This window comes from Aedes aegypti, chromosome 2 (genome assembly GCF_002204515.2).
Source record: "Aedes aegypti strain LVP_AGWG chromosome 2, AaegL5.0 Primary Assembly, whole genome shotgun sequence".
Classification (NCBI taxonomy): domain Eukaryota; kingdom Metazoa; phylum Arthropoda; class Insecta; order Diptera; family Culicidae; genus Aedes; species Aedes aegypti.
In genome coordinates this window covers 258,234,263-258,261,312 of record NC_035108.1, presented here as the reverse complement: position 1 = coordinate 258,261,312, position 27,050 = coordinate 258,234,263, and the positions used below count along the sequence as shown (strand labels likewise).

Below are 27,050 nucleotides of genomic sequence, written 5' to 3'. Positions count from 1 at the left end.
TGCATAACATTAAGACGAAACAAATTCGGTATGGTGAGATCCTCTGTTTAGATGGGATCAATTTTATTTTATATTTAGTGGTGTTAAATTACTACAGTAGAAAATAATATAATGTAAGAAAGTCGCTTTTACCGCTCATCGCTTTTGCTTTCAATTGTTTCTTCAAAAGAAGTTTAGTGATTCCAAATATCAAGCGTGTACTAGAATAGGGGCGTATGTCGCATGATCGATTTCTCTTCATCGATCCTTTTTTTCTGCGAATAAAGGTAATAAGATGCAAGTTCGTCAGCATTTTTCCCTCTCATTTTGTATCGCTGCCAAGCGGTTCGAAGTGAAAAAATGCTGGAAAACTTGCATCTTGTCACCTTTATTCACAGAAGAGAGGATCGATGAAGAGAAATCGAGCATGCGACTTACGCCCTTATTCTAGCATACGCTTGAATCTACAATTTCTCATAGACGAACTAAAACACGACACGGGGAGCGATAAAAGACGGCAATTCACCAGGGTTAAATAAGTAGGAAGTAAGTGTCGTGAACATAAAATAAGAATTTAAGGGTTTTGTAAAGGATTTCTGGTAAGTGATTAATAAGTACCGTAAAACGGGGTAACTTTGATATTTTTTTCGAAGAAAACTTCAATATTTATGCATGCTGTTACAAAGAATTACATTTTATATTTTTAAAACAAGTACTGACATCATAGCTATCGGTTACACTTGATAGATTGCCAAAAGATTTATTCTGAATGGATATATTATTTTTCATATAATCGAAAGTCGGTTTTCTGTTTTGGGGTAACTTTGATAATGGAGTATAAATGGAACAAAATTGAATGAATTACGGAACATTTATAGGGCGTTGCATACCTCTAGGCGTTTAACGCTATATGGAAATTTCTGACTTCGATTACAAAAATGGTCCCAGTTTGTAAAAATGGTTTTCGCTAAGAGATTTGAGACCGAATTAATGTTCTACTATAACTAGGCTGTCATGAATAAGTGACGAACTCATTATGACTTTATCAAATAGTGATCGTAGAACAGATTGTTTGTAAGCGTTACAAAAATGCTAAAATCTTGTAAATTTTTAAATTTGCATATGAATCCTCAAATGCACTTCATTCCAACGAAAATAGCTTTGACATGAAGTGTCATACTATTACGCACTATCAAAGTTACCCGCATTATCAAAGTTACCCCGTTTTACGGTAGGTATAAGTAGTCAAAGAAACATAAAAATAAAGGATATCTTTTTACGCCTCACTGGATTTTTGACACACATTGTGGAATGCTGGAAAATATGCTCATCATGCTTATTTGTGCATTTATCTAGTTAAATGCTATCATGAAATCGTTGATCGTTGTGCGTTTTCATATCGACTCGAAGCGCAGCATTTAAATATTACGGATATAAATATCTTCAATAAAACTTAACTCTTTATTTACAATTTATACAGACATATAAAACGTTAGCATATAATAAGTTACCGTTCCAAAACTGGAGACACAATGCATAACTAATGGATTTTAAAAGGTTTTGGTAACATATTATACTAGTAGTTGTGACTGCCCTCAACTAGAAATTGTAAATGTAGCTCGGGACTGAACTGGTTTTAAAATCATTCTAACATTCTACAAAATTGATTTAGCTACATTATAGATACTCACCACGTTCCACGTTCTTTCCAGGGACTGACATTTGGTTTCGAGGCAAAAGGAACATTCGCATTTTGTTCTAGATTGCAATCAGCATTACAATTAGCTGGGCGTTTTGGCGTAGCAACAGTATCACGATCGCAATTGTTAGCACGGAGGCAAGCAAATATCTGCAAAGGAAGAGATCATTGATATTGATTAGTGGACAAACCATCCGTATTTCTAGTCCTTACCAAAAAGTTACAAATTAGAACTTAGGGTCGTCTCGGCCCGAAAACTCAAAGAGCTCGCATACATCAGTGTGTTGACCGATTTTGATTCTGTTGGCCTCAATGATGACCATGTATGCCATGTATTTCTAGTTTTAAAAACTTCTGAGATATACGAATTCGATCATTTTTGCTACCAGGAACCTGCTACATCCCCGAAAAGTTATTTTTTTTTAGATCCTATGACCCTATGACGACTTATAATTTTGAAACTGTTGGCATAACACGCTAACGTGATACAGGTTCGGGAGCAGCAGGAGCAGCCAGCAGCCGATCCACGTTTCAAACAACACAGAGAACCTTCTGCTTGAATTATACTGACCACGTTAGGCAAAACTACCAGTGTATGTTCAACGTTTACCTCCTTGCTGATAAGTTCTGAAAAGAAATGCCTTTTCTAAATAACTTATAAAAGGAAAGTAACGAGAATGAGTAATACTTGATAGCTGTTACGGCCAGAAAAGCAAAGCACACGTAGGCAGAAAGGCTCTCCAAATTTTGGAGAATTCCAATGGACGCGATCGGCGGCTGGGCGAAACGGAACGTGTTGGGGAGATTTTTCAGGACCTTTTAACAGAAAAGCACGATGGTTTTCAGTGCATAACACAGTTCGACAAAAAAAGTCGATATGAATGCACAGAGACCGGACACCCCGGGCTTGAAAGTATAAAAATAAACAAAAATAATGGCGTTTTCAGAATGTTCGTGTCTGCCCCAGGTCATTTTTAGAATATACTTGAACATTTTGCATTTTTATTTAAAAATCTAATCTAATCAATAAACCGACACAGTGTTTTATATTCAGGACAGGGGAATTCATGTGCCATATAATGTTTTCAACTTTAAATACAATATGAAGAGTTGTAATAAGATTTGCAGGGAGCCCTCCCCCCTTTTTTGTACCCTCCCCATTTTAAAGTATCGCAAATGATGGAATATTTGATATACAGGGGGTTGTCAAAATAACTGGGACAGGCAAAAATTGGGCCAACTTTGGAATGCTGTAACTTTGACAAAAATTGACCGATTTCAATTCTTTAAGAAGTAATGGACGGGTCAACTAATCTAGTTTTGAGGTGCATCCACGGAGATGAACTATGACCACCGGATACCGGTGATAATCCGGATTTCCGGAAGCATGTCTTATGCAGTAAAATTATGACATGTTTTTAGCAAAGGTCTCGGCTAAAAATTCAAAATTATATTACACATGAAGATAGAAGATCAAATTCTGAAGCGATTGGTGCACCAAGTATTAAGATCGATCCAGAAACAACCAAGATATGGCCATTTCCCCGGAATCGGTGCCGGTAGTGGATCCGAATTGGGATCAAACAATTTATTCACCTAAAATATGTCGCGCAATATTGTTTTCTCTTGTTTTTTTTTTTTTTTTATAAATTGAGAAAGAGTCTTGTACAGATTTGGCCACTCATGGCGCCGCCAAGTGCCCCGGGGGAACCTTGCATAGGGGACATTTCGATTTCGACACCAAAGTATATCATGCGACGGCTGCCAAAATTGGCCACTGTAGTCAATTACCCATTTTAGGTCTACAATAGCCCTATTTAGCACGAGACATGAAAAATGAACTGTCGCACGATATGTATTGGAGTACAATATCAATTGTCCCTAATTACAGGTTCCCTCTGGAACATCCGGTGGTCCCGGAAGTAGTCACTGTAGTCAACTATCCATTTTGAGTCTACAGTTGCCCTATTTACGACAAGACATGAAGAATGAGCCGTCGCATGATATGCTTTGGTGTCAAAATCGAAATGTCCCCTATGCAAGGGCGTCCACTAGCGAAAGACCGCTTAACATCACATGGTACGGGCGCTCTTCTGGCTTGTCGTACGTGTAGTACTCGATGCCATGTTATTGTAGGTGCGCCTGCACCTTGTTTACGTCCTCGGCAGTGGTGCACTGGATTTTGGTGCCAAAACGGGTGAGTTTGTACGTTAGTACAGCGTTGCTTGGCACCATTTTTCCAGCTATGTCACTGAAGATACCGTTCTTTACAACCAAGGGTGGTTTCTTCTTCTTCCCGGTTTTATCCGGGCCGACACCACCGGGTTGGATTTTCCAGCGGCCGATTGGGGGAGATTCGCCAGCGTGACAAATCGGTTGCTTCCCAGCAGCTGCTGGTGAATTTTGTCGTCGTCGACAGCGACCGGATTCAACTTCTTCCTCTTGGAGTTTTTGGTTCCGGAGAAACCAGCAGCGCAAAGCGACTCCTCCGTCTCCATCTTCTTCGTCTTCTTTCAGGATTTCATAAACGTTTCAAGAAATACCTAAGACTTTTAGAAATTTATTGAGTGAATCTCCCATCGATTTTCCTAGGATAGTTCCCTGTTTAGAACATCTTTCAGAATTAAACCAGTAATTTCTCCAGCGAGAGGATTTTTTAAGGATTTCCTACAAAATTGTCGTTTCAAAAACATTCTACAGGTAATTCTAAATAATATCAAGTAAATTAACTTCTGATGAAACATGTATAAGATCTAAAAAGAACCTTCGATGATCTGCTACAAGGGTCCATGAAAGAACTCCTGGAATCTCGGGGAAGTCTGAGAGGTTATCCAAAATAAATCGCTAAGAGAATTTAAAAAAATAATTGAATATCAGGATAAAATCTTGCAGTATTTTCCAAAGGAATTTATTGAAAAGCATAGGACGGAATAATTTTATTTTATTTTATTTTATTTTATTTTATTTTATTGATGTACAAGGGGGTCAGGGGCCAAGTCTCCAGCATAAGTTTGAAAACTCATACCTTCCATAATACACCGGGGGATTTGGAGTTTTGGAAGTAGGCAACGCAACATCTTTGACCAGAAGGTTCTTTAAGTTTTGCTTTTACTCTAGACTTCCCCTACACGTATGAATGATGCAAGGTCGAAAGAACATGAATCAGTCATACATATAACGGTAGTGAAGTGTTTTGCCTAAGGATATGTGAAAGGAGGGATTTTGTGTGGTGTTTTGTAAATCGCTCTGTGGAACAAATTTGTTATTAGTTAAATAATAAGTTCATTTGATTTACCTTTCAATTAGTATTCAATGATTACAGAAACTTTATACTTAGCAAAGGCGTGGAGTGCAGCAAGCTAGGTGGGCGGATCAAGTGCGTATCGATTTGGCGAGCGTGAGGCAGAACCGAGAATGGAGAGATGCGACCGCAAACCGACGTTTTCTCGGTAATTACGCTGCCATGATAAGAGATGCCTTTCCTCTTCGATGAATTATTCCTCGATGCGGGTTAGATATGAAAACAAGGATAAAGAAATGAATGTTAGTGATTGTTACATGCTTGATGGCAGTATTGGCGTACATTGAAGTCATACAAAATTCGCTCTTTGGATTCCCACGATAACAATCCCTGAAACTGATGATAAACAACAAAAAAAGAATCCGAAAGAGCAAGAACCTTGATGTTTCAATGTATGACAATCCAGCTTTATTGCATGTGAGAAGTTCTTGGTGATATTCTCACAACGGCCATTCAGAATGGATCGACGGATGTAGATAAAAGATCATTAAGATAAAATTAACGCGACGACATGTTAGTAAGCTCAAAACGATTATTGTATTTGCAACTGTTAATTTAAATAGTTAAGCTAAGGGTCAGTCATTGTATATAACTTTATAGATAAGCAGAAGTAAAGCACGAACGCGAATCCATCCCATCTTCAAATGCACAACACTTCATTCTGGAACTTTAGAACGTCCATGTTGTAACTTGTTCACACAAGAAATCTGCCTCGACCGAGTTGGCAGAACGCGCCCATACCCCTTTCTGAACCAAAGGACAGAGAACATATACCATGATACCTTAACTACAAATACAAAAGCTACTTCTATGTTATTACCACTACTACGCTCACAGTAATTATGTTATGATCGTTAGAATAAAAACGATAGAGGTTACTACTACATAATACTACTCAAAGAACGCTAATGTCGCCAGTGTTGCTGTGATAAATGCAAAGTAGTGCAAGAATGCTTAGAGAATTAAATTTGTTATAAATTACAGCATTTTGTTCAACAATATTATATTATATTATAAAAAGATAGTTAAAAATGAAACATTTCAGTAACAACAGTGCCATCGGTTTTCTAATTATTATACATATATCAGTAACACTACTAAACCATCTCTAATACCGCTACAACCTACCTTACTAAATAACGCAAGACCGTAAAATGCCGTAATTCAGAACAATTTGCAATATTTCTCAAAAATCGTAAATTATTGTTAATGATAATTTGGATTGGAATTATGATGCATTACCAGCATATACAAATAGCGGTATGGGTAAATTTCAAAATTTTTCTTAAATTTCAACAAATTTTGGACCAAATACGCTTACGGATTTAGGCGATGCGCTGAATTACGGCACCTTACGGTATTACTAAGGTAATAATTACTACATTGTTAGTAAACCTAACATAAATGCCTATTTTCAATGACCTGTGAGACGCAGAGACCACCCGCACCCACTCTTGCGCCTCGTGGTCTACTGAAAAAGATTTATGTATATTGAACTAATACTACTATTAGAAATAGTGCTACTGAAGAAGGTGATCGTTGGTTTCCCAGTCTTGTTAGTGATTTGAGTGTTAGTAGAGACTGGTAGTAGGCCCTGCCGGTCCCTCCAGCATTACGCGTAGTTATCTGGTGTTAGATCATGCGACAGTAACTAAACTCATGCTGAAGGTGTGATAAATCAAGTGTTAAATATATTTAAGCATTGAAACACATGTCATTATTTAACTTAAAACTATTAGACTAGCTTACAATTTATAAGTTATAATTACGATAAATTTTCGCGATCAATATATTAGCATTAGAGTAATTTTTCACAATATCAACAATATGTAATCACTTGATGAATCACCGTCAATCCCATCACCTATGGACAGGGGAAAAGCATAGGACGGAATAATTGAAGAAATAATTGAGATAATTGCGGCAGCGTTAACTGATGTAAAGCCTTAAATAAACTTTTGAAGAATCCTTGGAGGTTGAGAAATGTTTGAAAGAACTGCAGGACATCCTGCATCATTCGATAAAATGCTGCAGAAATTCATAGAGAAATTTCTGGTGAAGAACTAATGAAGAATCCCTGGTCGAACTTTTTGAGGAATTCCTGGATGATTTCTTTCAAGATTTCTTGAAACAATCCCTTGAGGATTTTTGGTACCAATTCTTTCGAGAATCTGTTAATGAATTATTGAAAGAATCCATATGAAAATGGCTGGCAGACCAACTAAAAAATCGGCGTAGGAACTAACTTGCCAAAGGAAAATTTTCAGTATTGTGGAAATTCCGGAAGTAGATATGCTGAAATATCCTTTGAAAAATCTCTGAAAAATGCCTGGGAGAATCTCAGAAAGTATACCTGTTCAAGCACTCGCCGTTTGTTTACGGCTACTTTTCTTCCCTTTTTGGATCACTTCCCCACTTCACATCACTTGCCTTCAGAGAGTTTGGCTGTTCTTTATCGCCCGCACCGTTTATGTAATCGATATTTCTCCCCCACTAGCACGGCACTATCGCGTAACTTAGAATAAGCTGATTTAGATTCGGACGGAGAGAGAAACTCGAGATTTGGGTAGACGTAGTCGACTGATACTCGCGACGGTCGTTTTAATACTGTTTTTATTTACCTTTCTTATGTACATTCTCACACTCTAGCCTGATTGTATAACAGTTATGCTGTTTCAATTGGCACCACAGAATGCACAGTGGGCGCGTGTGTGGTAAAAACGGTAGATATTTTAATTCTATTTACAGGTGATGTGTGTTTTATGAGGTGAGTGTTTTACAGGTTTGCAGGTGTTTAACAGGTAAGTACTATTTACAATATTTACATTAACAAATTTCATTTCAGGACAATTTCACAAATAACAGGTAAGTATTGAACATCCCGGCCGCCAATGAAATTTGAATTCACAGGGCATTAGCGGCGGTGATGCTCCGCACGGTGATCTTCATCGTCTTCAGGTATGGAGTGCCAGTGACCGAAACTTCAACGTGGACATGGTTGTTGGACGGAATTTCTGCATGGGGTTGATGGAACTGGAAGCTGAACGTTTCTGGAAAGGGTGAACGGCTGAATTTCTGGATGGAAAGGGAACGAAATGGTACTTGCCTGTGGCGAAGTCCCATCCGTTGGGTCCGAGGACCCAACGGAGAGCTTCGTTCCTCTTTACAGATGCTCCAGGAACACGCTCGATTCCCCCGAGCTTGGGCCAGGAGTCCTCTCAACTGGCGGAATTTGATTGGTTGATGAAATTGAAATTGTTGAATAGGGTTGTTGGAACTGGAAGCTGAACGTTTCTGGAAAGGGTGAACGGCTGAATCTCTGGATGGAAAGGGAACGAAATGGTACTTGCCTGTGGCGAAGTCCCATCCGTTGGGTCCGAGGACCCAACGGAGAGCTTCGTTCCTCTTTACAGATGCTCCAGGAACACGCTCGATTCCCCCGAGCTTGGGCCAGGAGTCCTCTCGACTGGCGAAATTTGGTTGGTTGATGAAGTTGGACACGATGTTACATTGGCCAGATCGATTTCTACCGGTAGGAGACAAAGCTTTCCGACTGCACGTTGGGTAGTTCCGGAACTTGTCTTCACGGTCGCTACACGAACTAGGCCATCTGAACCAGGATGAACGCTGAGGATACGGCCGAGGAGCCATTTTTGCGGTGGATATCGCTCATCCACGAGTGCGACGATTGAACCAACTGCTAGGTTGTCCAATTCCGTGTTCCAACGGTACCGATTCTGCAGAGTTGCCAGATATTCCTTGTGCCAGCGGTTCCAAAAGTGTTGTGTCAACTGTTGAACGCGTTGCCAGCGGGACAATCGATTTTCGGGAATGTTCTGAAGGTCTGGATCGGGAATTGCGTTGAGCGGCCGACCAATCAGGAAATGGCCTGGCGTTAGGGCCATTTCATCCGAAGGACTTGCAGGCAACGGAGTGATTGGACGCGAATTTAACTGGGCTTCAATTTGGATCAGTGCGGTTTGCAGCTGGATCTCATTTAGGTGGGCATTACCAAGGATGCGGCGCAACAGTTGCTTCACGGATTTTACGCAAGCTTCCCAAATACCACCGAATGTCGGTGAGCGTGGCGGAATGAAATGGAAATGGCTTCCATCGTCCGCACAAGCCTTTGCTACCGCTTCTTGATGATGTTGCGAATTGAACAGTTTTCGGAGCTCCTTTAGTTCTCTGTGGGCCCCGACGAAGTTCGTACCGTTGTCACAATAGATGTGAGCGGGAATTCCTCTCCGTCCGCTGAAACGTCGGAGGCTGGCGATAAACGCTTCGCTGGTTAGGTCAGTGACTAAATCGAGGTGGACCGCCTTCGTTGCCAAACAGACGTAGACAACAATGTAAGCTTTAATGGAAGGGCTGCGAGTATTCCGCAACGTGGTACGAACGTAGATTGGCCCAGCGAGATCTACTCCAACATTCTCGAATGGGTGCGCCTGATTGACCCGAACTTGTGGAAGGTTTCCCATCAACTGCTCCAGGCTTTTCGGCTTCGCTCTTGCGCACGTCATGCAACGGTTGACGATGGTGCGCACTAGGTTCCGGCCGCCAAGAGGCCAGTATCGTTGACGTAGTGTCGACAGAAGTAAACCAGGTCCAGCGTGCAACGTTTTGATGTGCTCTCTTCTGGCGATCATCTCGGTCAAGCGATGCTTGTTTGGTAAAACGATGGGATGCTTTTCGTCGATCGGTATTCTCGCATTGTGGAGCCGGCCGCCAACTCGAATTATACCGTCCACGACTTGTGGATGGAGGAAACGCAGTTTCGACCGTTGATGAACAGGACGATTGGAACACAGAAGGCGGTATTCTTCCTGGAAGTGTTGCTGCTGAACCCGACGGACGAGGTCGAGAAGAGTGCGATCGATTTCTGGTGGAGAGAGGGGTCCAAGCTCCAAAGGTTGTTTGTGCTTTCGACGCACGCAGTTCTCACAGAACCGGCGGAGTAGAGTACCAATTCGAAGCAGATGACGCAGACTGGAATATCGAAAGATCAAATCCTCCTGAACTTCTTCGATTACCGGCAAGGCAACAACACGCCGTCTTTCATTGTCGATATTTGCTCTTGGAACATATTTTTCCGGCCACGGATGCTGGTCGGAACATAGCCACCGCGGACCATGCCACCACAGGGCACTGTCCATGAGCTCGTCGAGATCCATTCCTCGTGAGATAAGGTCTGCCGGGTTGTCTTGAGATGGTACGTGGTTCCAGGTCGCTTGACTCGTCAATTCTTGTATTTCGGCGACACGGTTGGCGACGAAAGGAGCCCACGTAAGTGGTAGTCCGGAAATCCAATTCAACACGATCGTTGAGTCCGTCCAAAGATTGATCGCAGTGTCGTAGTTGAAGTTTTCCAGAACCTGACCTAACAGTTTTGACAGAAGCACAGCGGCACACAGCTCCAGGCGAGGAATGGTCTTGATGTTGATTGGCGCGATCTTGGATTTCGCGACAAGTAGGCGCACTGTATACTGATTCTGGTCGTGAATCGAACGGATATACACGCATGCTCCGTACCCAAGCTGTGAAGCATCGCTGAACCCATGTAATTCCAGCCGAAGGTAGCCGGGACGGAAAACATGTCGAGGAATTCGGAGTTGGTCGAAGCCGGAAAGTTTCTGCTTGAATTCTTCCCAGTCTTGCGCGAACCCGTCAGGTACGGGTGAATCCCAATCGAGCTGCAGCCTCCAGAGGGTTTGGAGCTTCATCTTTGCCTTTGCAATCGTTGGACAAGCAAAGCCTAGTGGATCGAACAGACTGCTGATGTGCGACGCAAGTGCCCGCTTGCTGAGCACCGGAAATTCGGTCCAATGAGGAGGCTTGAATAGCAAGAAATCGGTTGACGGTTCCCATCGCAAACCAAGCGTTGTAACGGAGGCTTCGTGGTTCAAATCTCGGAGTGCGCTCGTCTCTCGGAGCTCCGGTGGAATGGTGTCGAGTAAGGTTTGGCTGTTTGACGACCATTGGCGGAGAGTAATACCTGCTGATGCGAGCATTGCGATCAGTTGTTCACAGGTCACGGCGAGAGAATTTTCGTCATCTGAACCAGAAAGAAGATTATCGACATAGAAGTCGTTGCGGAGGGCTGGTGCTGCCAGCGGATATTGTCGTTCTTCGTCGTCTGCTAGCTTCTGGAGTACCCTGGTCGACAGGAATGGAGCACTGTTGGTACCGTACGTTACGGTGCACAACTGGAACGTCTTCAACGGAGAATCGGGATCATCGCGCCATACGATTCGCTGTAACGGCTGGTCCGACGGGTGGACCAGGATTTGCCGGAACATCTTCTCGATGTCGGCAGAGACAACAAACTGGTGGAATCTGAAGCGCATGATAATCTTGACCAAGGAGTCCTGAATTGTAGGCCCAGGAAGCAAGACGTCGTTCAGGGACAGTCCAGATTTCGAGCGGCATGATGCGTCGAAAACGGTGCGTAACTTGGTGGTTGAACTATCGAGCTTCATGACGGCATGGTGGGGTAGGAAGTATTGCGGCTGAACATCGGCTTCTTCAGGGCCGACCTCCCGCATGTGGTGGAGCTGTTCGTATTCTTCGATGAACTTGTGATACATCCTTCTTTTTTCGGAGTCCGTCTGCAGTGACCGTTCAAGGGAGTAGAAGCGACGGGTTGCATTGTAACGGTTGTTCCTCAACTGCGAGAGAAGTTCTTCACGCTTGGGAAGTTTCACTACGTAGCGACCTTCGGCGTTCCTCGTAGTATTTTTGGTGAAGTGTTCTTCGCAAAACCGTTCCGACGGAGACCAGCCTCGATTGTCTTGAACTTCTTCGAGCTGCCAGAAGCGGTTGACTAACTCTTCGATGACACATGGATTGCTGAATTGGCAGTAGCGAGGGTTTGCGTGGTCGTGCCCATCCAGCAGACATTCTCCGGATATTACCCAGCCGAACTCCGTGTTTTGCAGCAACGGAAGTCGATCTCCGAGTTTGATTCGCCCATACCGAAGAATTTGAAAGAAGTGTGCGGCTCCTAGAATGATGTCGACGTTGCCGGACACAGCGAAGCTTGGATCAGCAAGATCAATGTGAGAGGGGATTGACCAGTCACGGGTGTCAATAGTGGCTTGTGGCAGCTTGACAGTTATTGACGGGAGTACCAACATGGAGCTGCTCAGCGAAAACGGTGCAACTCGAGACATCAAAGTGACGGTGGTTTGGAATTCAACGGAAGCGGACGTGGTTCCTATTCCACTGATAGCAATTTCCTGCGACAGACGAGTACGTGGCAGCTGCAGTCGTTCACAAAGCGCTCCAGAGATGAAGTTGCGTTGCGATGCACAATCCAGCAAACAGCGGGCAACCTTGATACGGCCCCTAGCATCTCGGATGTTCACAAGCGCGGTAGGCAAGAACACAGTTTCCGGACACGCCTCCTTGGCATGTGTGACGAGGGCATATTGAGGAGTTCCGGAAGCGCTCTGAACATTAGCTTGATTGGCGGTACTGGTAGAGGGGAGCTGTTGCTGGATGGAGGGAAGCGAAGCAGACCGAGCTTGCGAAGCGGACTGAGCTTGCGAAGAGGGTTGAGGAGGAATTTGAGAGCCTTGCTGCGCTGATCCAGTGGATTGACCACCAGAAGAGGATTGAACTTCGGTATTTGTGTGGAGTAGGGTGTGGTGCTTCTTAGAGCACACTCGACATCGTTGGGCGGCGCAGTTTCGAGCAAAGTGGGAACTTGATCGCAAGCAATTCATACACAGGTGTTTCTGTCTTACCAATTCTGTTCGCTGATTCAGGTTAAGATTCCGGAAGTCCGGACAGTGGTAGAGATAGTGGTCTTGGCCACACCTTTCACACGGCATCATCGGTTTCCCGACTGTGGAAGATGGAACGGATGAACTGCTGGACGATGCTGTTGATACTGCCGCAGCGAATGCGGCCGGCTTGGTCGATTTGGGCTTGAAGCGGGGCGGAGGCGGAAGTGGTGGCGTGTTTGGTGCTACTGCGATCAATACTCGGGCGTAATTTTGCAGGAAGTTGACCATCGTGACGTAGGAAGGCATGGTGGCGGATTCATCAACGGTCGAATCGTTCGGTTTTGTGGTGATCCCTCCAAGAACAGAGGCGATATTCTCGGAGTCGAGCTTCGTACAATAGCTCTCCCATTCCCGATGCGTGTGTTGGTCTAAGCGGATAGACATTTGGTACACCAACAGAGAGCTCCATTTGTCCGCCGGTTCACCCAAGCTCTTGAGAACGGAAAGCTGCTGCTCGAATCGGTCCACAAGCGCCAGTAGCTCCTCGGCAGATTCACGCTTCATCGTCGGAGTATCAAAAAGCGTTTTGATATGGCATTTGATTAACTGTCGCTTATTTTCGAAACGCAGCCGGAGAGTTCGCCAAGCGTCTTTGTACCCCTGCTCGCTAATCTTGATCGGATCTAGGACCCGAGCCGCTTCTCCCTGTACGAGGCCTTTCAGGTACTGCATCTTCTCCACTGCGCTGATATCGGTTCGACAACCAATCGCTGACTCGAAGGAATCACGGAACACGCACCAATCCTCCAGCTTCCCACTGAACTTCGGCAGATTCAGCTCCGGTAACTTCACCCTCATAGGCTGACCGGATGGAGGTTGGATGCTAGCAGAAGAGGTAGAAGGTTTGGACAACTTACTCAGATAGAATGCTGAAAGCGCGTAGTATTTGCCGTCGATCTTCATCCGCTCTTGTTTGAGATCGATCGGATGGTCCTCGGTTGACAGCAACTCCAACTGTACGGCGATCTCGTGGTACTGGTCGTACAGCTTCTCCAACCGCTTCGCCCACGCTTCCACTAGCCCAATTTGCTTCGGATCCGTCTCATAATCCTTGACGTATCGCTCCAACAACACTAACGAATCGATAATGTTCGTCTTCTTCTTCTGCAGTTCTTCGGCCATTTTTCCTTTGTAGCGTCACTTCCGGTCAAACGATCACTTTAACTTCAGAGCGTAATTGATTTTATTTTTTAAATTTAATCGCAACAAACCTTTCGTCCGATTTTATTTTTTTCGCAAAAAAACTTCTTTCGGACACACCGCAATTATGTTGTGCACACAAGTGGACGAGCAAAACAAACAGCGATCGTGATGACGATCGCGCAGCTGATTGATGGGCTGCGTCACACACACTTGCTCACACCGTGCAATCTTCAATGAGTATTGTTCACTGTTTTCGTTTGTTTTTGTTGCGATCTAATCACTTGTTTACACTTTAGTACAAGATGGCACAAATCTTTGCCGGGGACGCTACAACACTTTACGCGCACTTTTTGGCCATTTGCAAATTACAGGACACTTGCAGCCTTTTATTAAAATCGCTTCATTTGCTGCTGTTTTAACACTTTCACTATCCATCCGGCTCGAAGGACCATAAATTTGTTCAAGCACTCGCCGTTTGTTTACGGCTACTTTTCTTCCCTTTTTGGATCACTTCCCCACTTCACATCACTTGCCTTCAGAGAGTTTGGCTGTTCTTTATCGCCCGCACCGTTTATGTAATCGATATTTCTCCCCCACTAGCACGGCACTATCGCGTAACTTAGAATAAGCTGATTTAGATTCGGACGGACAGAGAAACTCGAGATTTGGGTAGACGTAGTCGACTGATACTCGCGACGGTCGTTTTAATACTGTTTTTATTTACCTTTCTTATGTACATTCTCACACTCTAGCCTGATTGTATAACAGTTATGCTGTTTCAATTGGCACCACAGAATGCACAGTGGGCGCGTGTGTGGTAAAAACGGTAGATATTTTAATTCTATTTACAGGTGATGTGTGTTTTATGAGGTGAGTGTTTTACAGGTTTGCAGGTGTTTAACAGGTAAGTACTATTTACAATATTTACATTAACAAATTTCATTTCAGGACAATTTCACAAATAACAGGTAAGTATTGAACAATACCAGAAGATATTTTGGGATAAGTCACTAGGAGAAACCATGAATCTTTTCTTCGAGAAAAAAAGCCTGAAATATTTGTGAAATAATTGCTTAAATGTCTCAGCCTGAAGTGGGCTTCATGGCCTTGTGATTAGCGGCGTCAGTCGTCTAGGCGTATTGTGCCACGAGGTGTGGATTCGATTACCGCTCCAGTCGGTGAAAACTTTTCGTCAAACAAAAAAATTCATCTCTGGGCTACTGGGTGTTTCGTGTTGTCCGTTGCCTAATGTTAGTGATCGTTCAGTCTGTGCAGCCTCTCATGGCGTAGGGGTAACGCGCCCTAACTAGAGATCAGGGAGTCGTGAGTTCGATTCTCACTGAGAAGACGTATAACGTGCTTTTCGGTAGTTGTTAAACTTCCACTCGGCTGGTTAGCCGTAAACCACGATTCATAATTAAAAACAAGAACATAAAGATGTCAGGGGATTCCAGAACAAATTTGAACGGCTTCTTCCCAGATCCACATTTCTAAAATAGCAAGGTTGTTCCATGGTTGGTGGTATTTCCTATTCTAAGGGAAATGGCAGCATAGAAGAGCTTTGAAGAATTCTATTCACATTTCCCATAAAACATCTAGAGCTGATTCTGACGGATTTTTGAAGATACCCTTGAAGAAAATCCTGAAGATTTTTTTCTTGAAATTTGTTTGAGTATTTTTGAGGACAAATTCAACTAACCTTTAACGAAGTCCTGAAAGTGTGTGATAAATATGGCTGGACCTAAATTAAATCTTTCCAAGAATCTTGCCTACAAAATTTTTGTTGGATATTTAAGCTCCTTAGCGGACTCTAGAAATGATACTAAATAGCCTTCTTCCTAGATTCTTGGCAGACTTCTTCAGAGTTTCATAGTAATTATCTTGCATGATCGATGAAAGACTCCAAATGTTTCATGGATCTTGAGCAGATTGTTTCTAAACTGCTGAACAGGTTTCTTGACAGATCTTTTTGCATATTTGGATTTCTGAGGAGAACTTTGATGGGCGTCTGGCAAAAGAATTACAGAAATTACAGTCAATTCAATTCAATTGAGATAAAATGAATTCACCCAACTCGTGCCTTTAATTCGGAAAAATACTTCGTTTCCATAAACTTCCATTTCAAGCATCTGTATTTTCAAAAAACTGACAGAAAATTTCAAACTGCTGGGTTGTTCAGATCGAAAGATGCATTGATTTAAATTTTGAAAGACTCGTAGTGCTTACTAAGGTTAAAAAGACACAATCCAAACTTACCAAATGGTTCCTATCCGAATAGCTTCACCTGCGCCGCTTCCTTCGATTGTCGACTCCTTCTCGAAACTATTTATCAGCGGCACGCCATCTGGCATAGTTTCCTGCGCCAGCAGCGGGACCGGATGTGAAAGTTCACTTGTTGCCCAGAGATACAAATCCAGCGTCCGTTCGGTGCAGTCCGCTATAAACCGTACAAACGGCCGGATGTCCCCTTCGTTTGCCACCTGCAGATAGTCGTAATATTTGTGGCGGTGCTGTTTCTGAATGATGACCGGAGGATAGCCGGCACGCATCAGCAAGGTGTTCATTAGAAGCCGCGAAGTTCTTCCGTTGCCATCGCTGAATGGATGAATGTGGACCAGTTTGTAATGGGCCATGGCTGCGTATTTGACCGGGTGGAACAGAAAAGCCTGCTTCGAGTTGAGCCAGCTCTCGAAATGGTTCATCAGAATGGACAAATCTCCGGGACCGGGCGGCACATGGCCACCGACGTAAACTTGCGAACGACGAAACTCGCCTCCCTCGATGGGATCCACATGACCCAGAACGCGTCGATGAATTTCCAAGATGTCTTTTAACGTTATAAAATCATTTCTGAAATAAATCGAAGTATCTTAGAAAAGAACTCAACATTGTCTACCCCTTGGCTTTAGAAACAGCAGAAGGAAAAAATAACTTTTAAAACCCCATTTGGTTAACAGAGGGGAAACTAGAACCATTCCATTCAAAATAGACTTTTCAGAGAATTGCATTAAAATAGTGAAATAAGTGTCTAAAATGAGACCTGCTTCAGCCCTGGCTGACCACTTACTTGTTAACCAACGTCGCATTAATGTACTTCATAGCCGCATCCAAGCCTAGAATTTCGTTATGCTCATCGATACTCTTCCCATCGACGGCCATTCGCGTCTCCAGGATCGACCGGGTTTGGGCCAAACTCATCGTGTTCCCCTCAATGCCCACCGAATGATAGATGTGCTGAATGTAAGCCTCCTTCTCGGCCCTCTTCAGAGCCATATTGGTGTCCGAAACCGAAGACAAGGCGTCCCTCTTTTGGTCCAACCGCTCGAACCGTTTCTGATCCAGATGTTCCACGATTTGCGCCGTCCTCTGTCGATTTGCCAGCGCTTCCGAGTGGGATGGATTTACCGTCAGTGCTTGATAGTAATAGTGGTCCGCCCTGACGACGTCCTGCTGGTTGTGCTCCAAGAACTCCCCATACTTGGTCAGAATCTCCGGATGCTTAGGGGACAGGGCCAAAGCGTGTTGGAACAATCTGGCCGCTTTGTCATCCTTCCCCATCGTTTTCATTTCAATGGCCACCTTCAAGGAACTGAGCGCTTCCTGCTCGTTGGTGTCATGCGGCTCAGTCCGGATCTTGCCACTGCCATTATTACCATCCCCCAATCTTCCGGCCATTCGAACCGCCGGGAAATACGGTTCCATCACCCGCGCTTCATCCGAAATCTGCAGAAACTTCCCATCCGGAAGGTGATGTGGCGCACTTCTCGTTGGCAGCAGCACATATTTGGGAGCGTAATTCAGCAAACCGAACATCAGCCCGGAAAACAACGAACCACTGGCGAAGATGACGAAATAGTGAAAGCTATTCATTTGGTAGCGCCATTTCTTGGATGCGCTTCTCCTCGCTGAGCGGGATTGCTTCTGGAGCCCATTTTTCAGGTCGGGCGATTGTTCTCCACAAACACAACACATATTTTAACAATTTTGCTAGCACACGCTTCTACTTACAACAATTATTGATTGCTACTACTCATTTCAACGATTGTCGCTAGATTCTTTAATAAATTTCACGCCAATCCACGCGATTTTTTAGAACGGAAAATCTGCACCAAATCCTTTCACAGTTCTTTGACGTGGTGAAACTGCAGTGGATTGTTTTGTTTCGGACTCTTTTGTTGTTGGAGTTTTAAATGCCATAAGAGCTGTGCGATAGTAGGCTTAAAACTTATCGTTTTTATCGTTTTGAGAAAAATCTGAAATCAAATCAAAATGGGTACACACTAAGATTTTATTACCGAAGTCGGTAAAATTTTTCTGGGTTTTTGAACAGCAGAGTTTTATCGGTAATTTCCATAAGAACTGAAAACTCCGTAAATCGACAAGGTTCTCGAGCTGTCATTAAAAATGCTGGTTTAGTCAGTAAATCTTTCTGCAGTCATTTACTGGATTTTTCGGTAAATAAAATTTATTTGTTCACCATAATTTGCTGATTTTTTCAGCTTTTGAGCAGAGTCCCCTTTTTTATTCCATATTTTTGTTGGTCAAAATCCCAATTCATCACCCTGATCATCCAAACCATTTCCATCATGATTTTATATGAAGAATCTCGTTACTGTTGGAGGCACCACACAGCGGACAACAACAGCGAACGAGAAAAAACAAACCACGGAGCAAACGGACCGGAGAAAGAACAAAACACCGGTGTACTTCTCAACAGTACTCGAACGAATGATATTTATTTACATTCAACTTAGCATAAACAATAACAACACTGACAACACGTTCATAGTGTACTCATACAATTAAGTTGTCTCGATACGAGGAGGGATGATTGAAACATACACTCAACACTCCCCCTCAAGTCATCATTCCGAGTATCACAGATAATCTATATCACAGTTCTGTTCATAATCATTACAAACTCTGGAAAACCTCATCTCTAAAGTTAAAAACCATTTATGCCATTTGACCACCGATTTTCACCTATATTCGGCTTTATCCTACAGATCTCCTAATCAGGACACTAACACAAGTTCGTCACACATTACAGCAGGATCACACTTGAAAACAAACAGCTCCCCCTATCCGAGCCAATCGGTCACTTCTGGTTTAAAACCTCGTCGTTTGCTCGGATTCGGAATCCAAACAGTCCGCATAACACACCTTCTTGCTGGGGGTTTTCTTTCGAGCTGTTGCCCCTGCCTGCTGTTCTTGAACTGGAACCCAACGAACATCTCTATTCCGCTTCATCAGTTCTGGAACTTTGATCTGCACTGTCGATGTCTTCTTCTCTCTTTCTGTTGATCCCATCAAAACATTTGCTTCAGAGTAGCACAATCTTTCACTAATTCAAGCTGATTATCAGCAATGGCTGAAATAATCAAAGCTTTGCACTTCTTCTCCGCGGCTCTTCGTTCCACCATTTGTCTTTTCTTTTCCGTTTTCACTTCCGCGGAGTCGGCAGCCATCTCGCCCAACTCGTCGATCTCAGCAATCTCCCGGTGGAGGCAATCAAGTAGATCGAACGTATCCAGAATGGTTTCCATCCGGAACTTCCAGTTGTGGAAGCCGGAACCATCAAACGCGGCGACTTTAAATTTCTCGTCCATACCTGGGCCGATAACCTGTTGGAGGCACCACACAGCGGACAACAACAGCGAACGAGAAAAAACAAACCACGGAGCAAACGGACCGGAGAAAGAACAAAACACCGGTGTACTTCTCAACAGTACTCGAACGAATGATATTTATTTACATTCAACTTAGCATAAACAATAACAACACTGACAACACGTTCATAGTGTACTCATACAATTAAGTTGTCTCGATACGAGGAGGGATGATTGAAACATACACTCAACAGTTACTTCTGAAAGGAATTAAAAATCAACAACAAACAAAATTGTTTGTCATAGGTTGTGCCGGGAACAACCCGGCTTCTTACCTAACCTCAACTAATTGGAGCTGTGATTGAGTTCCATACTTTACAGTTTTTCGAAACCTCAATGAATACTATGTGTCTATTATCTTAATAGACAACAATATACTGCCGATAATCAATTACTTACCTTGCACCGAGTCCACAGGAATCAGCATTCAGGAAGTAAACTGCTTTTCATTTGGAAGCAGCTCATCAGTCTCGCACATACCAACTTATGATTCAGAATCTATCCGTAATTGTTTTTGTGTCAAATTCTCTCTCGCGCTTTTTGTTTTCTTTGCACTTTAACGAAAAAAGTCGGTAAAAAATAATTATCACTGAAAGTCAGTACTTTGATTTTACTGACTTTTTAAACTCACTGAGTTCGTACGGTATTTTTAGAATATCACTGAACGATCAGCTAAACTGGTTACCGAATTCAGTAAAGTGATAAATATTTTGCTGAACATCAGTGAGTCCGAATAAAAAAGCTGAAAGTTCGGTATTTTGTTGTAATTTACAGTGCCAACACCGTAAAAAATATTACCGAACAGACAAACTGAGATTGAGTGTGTATGTGCTGTCACAATTGATATTTCTGTTGGTGACCTCAATAGGAAATACGTCTTTCGTTGTGTGGTGTGTTCACCACATGATGAACCACCCCCAATGGATGATTTCAAACGAGTTGTCGTTCACTGCCTATGAAAAGGCCTTCTGCTGATTTGTGGGTAGTGATGCTGATACTCATCACATCATCTGGATCAGCTCAGGTATTAATTTGAGTAGCTCCAGTCGGATTGGAATGCTTAAGTAGTTCAAATCTTGGATTACTTATTTTAGGGAATCGCCCAACCTTCATGGTGTCTGCTAGAGAAGAAGTGTTAGACATAATGCTCTGCTTGAACATAATCAGTCACGAGTTGACGAATTGGCATACATCAGATGATGAATCATTATCTGATCATCGCTACATCTCTATATGAACATATACTCCACAAACTGGGAATTGGTTGTGACCAAATTCTATGAATTCTCTCCGTCCATTGGAAATCCTAGTGATTTGAATGTTTCCACTTCCGGTGAATTGGGACACAATTGTCCTTGCTTCGAGTGAATTCCACAATTGCTTGTCACTTTGTTCCTCACAACTCCCTTCGCGGGACGAGTTGTCGTCTGGCTATTTGTAAAGGAATATGTCAGATAGTCAGGCTGTTTTTAAAAGCTCTTGCTTAGGCCAACTCAAGGTCTAAGCTTGTTATCGCACGTCGAACTCAATTTGAGGAACTGAATTCAGTGAACTCTGTAAAACTTATATGGGTCCTTGCTATTCTTCCATTGCTGGGAATGAATTGGCTTATGAATTAGCTCGCAATGGAGCATCGCATGACTTCATTGGCCCTCAGGCAGCTATTCCAATTTCGAAGTGCTGGGTGAAGCTTCAGAAATTATTGGGCGGCAACTCAGCACCAGCAATATTGGAATAATTTTGAGTCATGTCGTCAAAAAAATTGTACAATACTGAGCCATCCCAAAGGTGGCTAAGTATTTAACAAATCTGTCAAAGCAGAATTGCAATCTCTTGGTAACAACCTTGACTGGTCACTGCGACTCAACTATCGCATGGCAAATATTCAGTGTGTTGATACATTTGTGTGTGATAGTTGTGATTCCTGTGGTAACTTATGGAACTTCTTCTCACCTGATATGTAACTATCCAATCTTCGCGTAATTGCGATTCCAATTACTTGGTTAACACTTATTAAGGTGAAACAGCTTGGAATCAAAATTCAATAATGTGGCAAAACTTTAAAGGCACAAATCTCGCGAAAGAAGCATCAAACTACACTGCCATTTCTATTTTAGCTTTGTGCACTAGCAGAAAGCTTAAAATAAGAAGATTGACTTTGTATTCTCATTATTTCAGAAGATTAGTGCCTTTGAAATCGTGAGTAGGGGCACAAGCCGGCCATTGTGCCTGCCATGTTTGGATTCCGAGATGTGTCACCTTAAGTGAAACTGATTTCAGAAACCTGAATCTTCAGGGCATTCTGTTATTCTTAACCCGCTGTGGTAATGAGCTATAGGCTCTCTTTACGCTCTTCGTTTTGCAGTGTCCTTTTTAGGGCGCTGTTCGAACCCATTGTGGTATGGAGCTACATGCTCTCAATTCGCTTATGCGATTTTCCCTATTCAAGGGACCCCACTCCTATTTCCTCCCATCTTTCCCTTCCCTTTCCTCTCCCATCGGGTAGATGATGAAATAGGCTCAAATATGGCGATGGCACAAATCTCCCAACTGGCGGGGAACGTGCCTCTGGAGCCGGCCTTCTGATACCTGATACCCAGATATTTCATTCTCACGGCGACAAAATCGAAAATTTACGGACTACAGCATTTGCTCATAACTTTGAAAATGTAGACTCTCATCATATGCAACTTTATCCAAACGCTGTCTTTCGTAATTATCTCGTATCCCTCAACATAGACTGACTGAACTTAGGAGTTCCTTGATGCTCCTGATAAGAAGGTTGATTAGGCTGTTTTTAGTCTCCAGATCAGCACCAAATGTCTTCAATAAATTTTAGGAATGAGTTTAGAAGCGAAGACATTGCAGCAACAACAACATATGTAAGCAAGGATACCAGCGCATAGTTCTTGATTCAACAAATTTAGTTCTCAAAAATGTGCCACAGTGTGCAACGAGATGTTCCATGCGGCACGCAAACAAATTTTGTTGTATAATCTACCGAATCCATGGTAGAATTTGTTGGAGATAAGTAGTGTCAGCCCCCTGGTAATTGTGATAGAGTTAGCCCCTTGAACGATCTTGACAATTGAGTGTGTTTGTAGATGAGTGTTTCAGTATGTGTTTCAGACTGACGAAGCAATAATGTTGATATGTTGATGTGTTTTGACTATGGATTGTTTGTTTATATATTAGTCCGTACTAGCTCTTTGAGCAATAAAGAAGTGAAACGCATTCCGTGTAGTTGGCTTTCATTTTCTTCTATCACGCGAATCCCGGGACGGTAAATGTCCAGTCGGTCGGTTTTATAGTGTAACCGTGTCCACTCCCAAGCAACCAAAAGTTCGGATAAAAGGGCATGTTTTGGCTTAATCAGCTCCCTTTTTAAGTAGTTAACTGAACTTTACAGTTTACATAAAGTTCGTTTTAAGTTTGATTGTTACCTTCAAGTACAAAAGAAGTTCAGTTCAAACTTGTTCAGAACTTTCAAGTTGTTGATGAGTTCATAAATAACTTCTCTGAGAATGAAGTTCATTTAATATCCATGGTGTTCTCTTAATCAGCGAAAAAGTTTCACTGGAACTAGATTTGTACCAAAAGTGAACTCTGGAGTTCACTGCTTAAGTACAATCCGAACTATTGGTTGCTTGGGCTGTGCCTGGGTTTTTAACAGGTTCTGGGCCCAGATGACGAGAAGAAAATGAAGTGATAGTGTCTAGTCGAAGTGACATTTTCGCGCGAAGAAACTGTGTTCATTGTGAACGTTCTGATTGTTTTGTTTTCCCCGGCGGATCGAATGTCGTAGTGGTATTGCAGCAAGAAGAAAATTATGCCGGGAGAAGTGCCGTTGGCGGGAATGTAAGGTCAACTGCGGAATCAGCACGGAAAGTGTGAGAGAGTTTCATTTGAGGAGGAGTGGCAGTAGCTGTTGTGCCGATTGTTGTTTGGAAACATCGTTTCACTGCGGATTCTTGTTTGCGTTTGTGTGAGAGCCTCAGTTGATTCGGAAGGAAAATCACACAGTGGTCCAGAAGGGTATTTTGTTTGAGACGATTTTTGAGCAACGAAAAGTATCGAAAATGACCGAACCGAAGATAGCGTTTGATCGCTTAAATGATTTCAATTGGGCCACTTGGAGGTTTCGGATGGAATTGATGTTAATGCGAGAAGATATCTGGTCGACGGTGAAGGATGCGAAGCCCGAGGATGCAACATCGGCGTGGACGCGAAAAGACGAGAAGGCTCGAGCGCTCATAGGGCTAGCGCTGGAGGACAATCAGTTAAGCCACATCATGGATGCTGGAAGTGCAAAGGAGATGTGGGACAAGCTGAAAGGGTACCATGAGCGAGGATCACTATCCAATAAGATCCACATACTACGGAAATTATGTTCTATGCGCTTGAACGAAGATGGAAGCATGTCCGACCATCTAATGGAGACATCAGAGCTAGTTCATCGTTTAGCAAGGATGGGAGAGTCACTCAAAGAACATTTGGTTGTGGCGATATTGTTGTCAAGCTTGCCGGAGTCGTATAATCCGCTGGTTACTGCTCTTGAGGGTCGTCCAGAAGAAGATCTGAAACTGGACTATGTCAAGGGAAAGCTGCTTGACGAATGGAGGCGGAAAAGTGAAATCCGGAAACAGGATGATGAAAAAGCTATGAAAACTGCAGTTCACTTTGAAGACCGGCGAAGTGGAGTTTGGACGTGCTACTATTGCGGAAAAGCTGGCCATTTGAAAAGGAATTGTGTTGGATTTAGAACCAACAGGGTACTTTAGGGGTTAATTCCGTGATTATAATCACCGTAAGGAAATACGACTTGGTGTAGTTCAGCGGTAGATTATAATTATCCTGTTTGACAAATAGTACATATGATTCGTTTTAGTCTTATATACAGATTTAGCAGTGAACATGTTTGAATGATTATGCCGTGTGTCTTAATAAAGTCTTATGTCTTGAATTCGTTACTTACGTTTAGTCCCCTAGCTAGTCGTTTCGTCTGTCTTTGTCTTAGTCGTAGTAATGGTTTGGGAAACTGGGTTATTAGGTACAAATTAGTAATTCATCGTAAGAAACTTATTGAAATTCAGCCTTACCGGTCTTACTGTAATGCAGGTTCAAACTTTAGGTTAGAAATATCTAAATGACTGTCAAATCAGTCGGATAGGCTATAGATCGAATGCAATTAATTTTAAGTATATTTAGAGTAATACGAATTTTACCTTGTAGTAGCAACTAATATTGATAGTAGATTCTTCAATTTCCGGATACTTTCTAATCTATTAATTCACTTTAATTATATAACAAATATCGATCCAACTTCATATGCGCTCACTTCTGTTTTGGTTGTTCTTCTACTCACCGGTTGACAGCGTTACATTACCTGACCCCCGGTGTAGCTTCACGGTGTGCGTGTGGGCCAAGGTTGCAGTATTGAAGGTGCGCGCTGGCAACTATGTGTTCGCCAACACTCCCCCCGGGTACGCCGACCATCCGGTCGACTACTCCTTTTCGCGCCTAACGTCCAATACGGCCAGCTTGATCACTGGCCTCTCGTAGACACCAGTCATGGTCCTCACTGTCGCTGACCTTACCTCTCCATCTCGACCAGGGCGAGTCGCAATCACCCTGCCTTTAGGCCAACAGTTGCGGGGAAATGTCGAGTCTACGATGACGACTATGTCGCCGATCTTCACCGGCTGACCGCTGGAATTGTACCATTTTGTTCTCCTTGTTATCTCTGGTAGATACTCAGCAATCCATCGTTTCCAAAATTGATTAGCGATAACCTGAGACGTACGCCAGCATTGTCGTACGGCGACAGCACTGTCGTCCATTGTAGACAACGGTTTTGTTCCATTGGAAGTTCCCAGCAGAATATGGTTGGGCGTAAGAGCTGGAGCGGCAGTGTTCTCTATGGAAACGTGTGTCAATGGTCTTGAGTTCAAGGTATTTTCGATTTCGATCAACGCGTTACGTAGAACCTCATCTGTAGGCCGTCGTGGCAGTTTCAAGGACTTTAAAACTGTTCTTCACACTGCGGATCAGCCGCTCCCAACATCCACCCATATGTGGTGACAATGGTGGGTTAAAAGACCAGACAGTCTCAGAACTTGTGAACTCTTTCATCATGATCTCAACGTTGAGCTCCTCTTCAACACGGCTCAACTCTTTACTTGTACCAACAAAATTGGTCCCTCTATCACAGTATATGTAACGAGGTATTCCTCGACGAGCAATCATGTTGCGGATGGCCATCACACAAGAATCTGTGCTCAGAGTGTGCGCTATCTCGATGTGCACTGCTCGGGTAGTCATACAGGTAGCTAGCATTCCCCACCGCTTCTCCACTCTGCGACCTATTGCGATCTCCATCGGTCCAAAATAATCGATCCCTACGTGAGTGAAAGGTCTAGAGTAGGCAGCTAATCTTGCATCGGGTAGATCGGCCATAATCGGAAAGCTCGGCCTTGCTTGATCGTTCTTGCATCGCTGACAATTCCTTCTCACATTGGAGCAGGAAACGCGTAGCCGTGGAATCGAAAATTTCTGTCGAAGCTCATTAACGACGGTTTCTTGATTCAAATGGTGGTATTTGTCGTGGTAGTGACTAATAAGTAGTGTTGTTATGTGGTGGTTTCGGGGCAGGATGATGGGATTCTTCGTTTCCTCCGTAATGAAGGCACAGCCGGTAGTACGACCTCGCACGCGCAAGATTCCTTTTTCGTCAACAAACGGAGTTGACTTAAAAAGTGAGCTGCTTCGGGGAATCTGTCGGCCTTGGATCAATGTAGCAATCTCTTCAGCGAACGTATCCTGTTGAGCTTGGCGAAAAAGGAAGTCTTCGGCTGCGCGTATTTCTTCCATGAGCAAGGAGCCTGTAAGAATACGATGATGTTGCAATTTACGTCGACAATTTTCCACAAAACGGCGTAGATGAACTCTTTCCAATTACGCTGACCACTCGTTTCCAGCTCGAGTATTCAACCCAAACGCAATGCCGGCGACTCCGTTGAGATGTGTGCCAACAAATGAGGACGTATTTCTTCGAGTGTTGTCTTGAAGATTTGGCTTTGTTGTGGCCAGTCGAGTTCATCTCTTCGGAGGAATTCGGGGCCATTAAACCATCTGCTGTTTGCAGCGAGGTCTAGACGACCCTGCCACTTCGTGGCTTCGTCCGCCACGTTCTGTTTCGTTGGTACCCAACGCCATTCTGATGTTTCTGTTGTGTCGAGGAGTTCGCTAACTCGATGCGCCACAAATTGTGTGAACCGACGGTGGTCCGAGTTGATCCAACATAAAACATCTCGAGAATCAGTCCAAAAACAAATTTTAGGGGGGCCACTCTGGTTTTCGCTGTGACGAGAATACTTCTTACTTCATTGCCGTTAGAAAATCTTAGATACGATACGGCCCGCAAAACCGGTTTCACTGGCATCGACAAACGTGTTGTAATTCGACTTTGC

General features: G+C 43.3%; 1 protein-coding gene across 1 annotated transcript; it reads right to left on the bottom strand.

Annotated features, from left to right (window-relative positions):
* Positions 1 to 1,417: 1,417 nt before the first annotated feature.
* On the bottom strand, positions 1,418 to 18,077 carry LOC5566424 (adenosine monophosphate-protein transferase FICD homolog). The gene is made up of 3 exons (XM_001650774.2): positions 16,980 to 18,077; positions 16,169 to 16,762; positions 1,418 to 1,828 (listed from the first exon to the last, which is right to left on the bottom strand). Coding segments are annotated over exons 1-3 (1,500 nt in total). The 5' UTR covers positions 17,885 to 18,077; the 3' UTR covers positions 1,418 to 1,827.
* Between the last annotated feature and the right edge of the window lie 8,973 nt (positions 18,078 to 27,050).

Bases quoted from the DNA above. Each gene is read 5' to 3' on its own strand.
- LOC5566424 (XM_001650774.2), bottom strand. From the start codon at position 17,884: ATGTGTTGTGTTTGTGGAGAACAATCGCCCGACCTGAAAAATGGGCTC. The intron at 16,763-16,979 runs GTAAGTGGTCAG...GATTTATTTCAG, and splicing joins AATGCGACGTTGGTTAACAA to AAATGATTTTATAACGTTAA.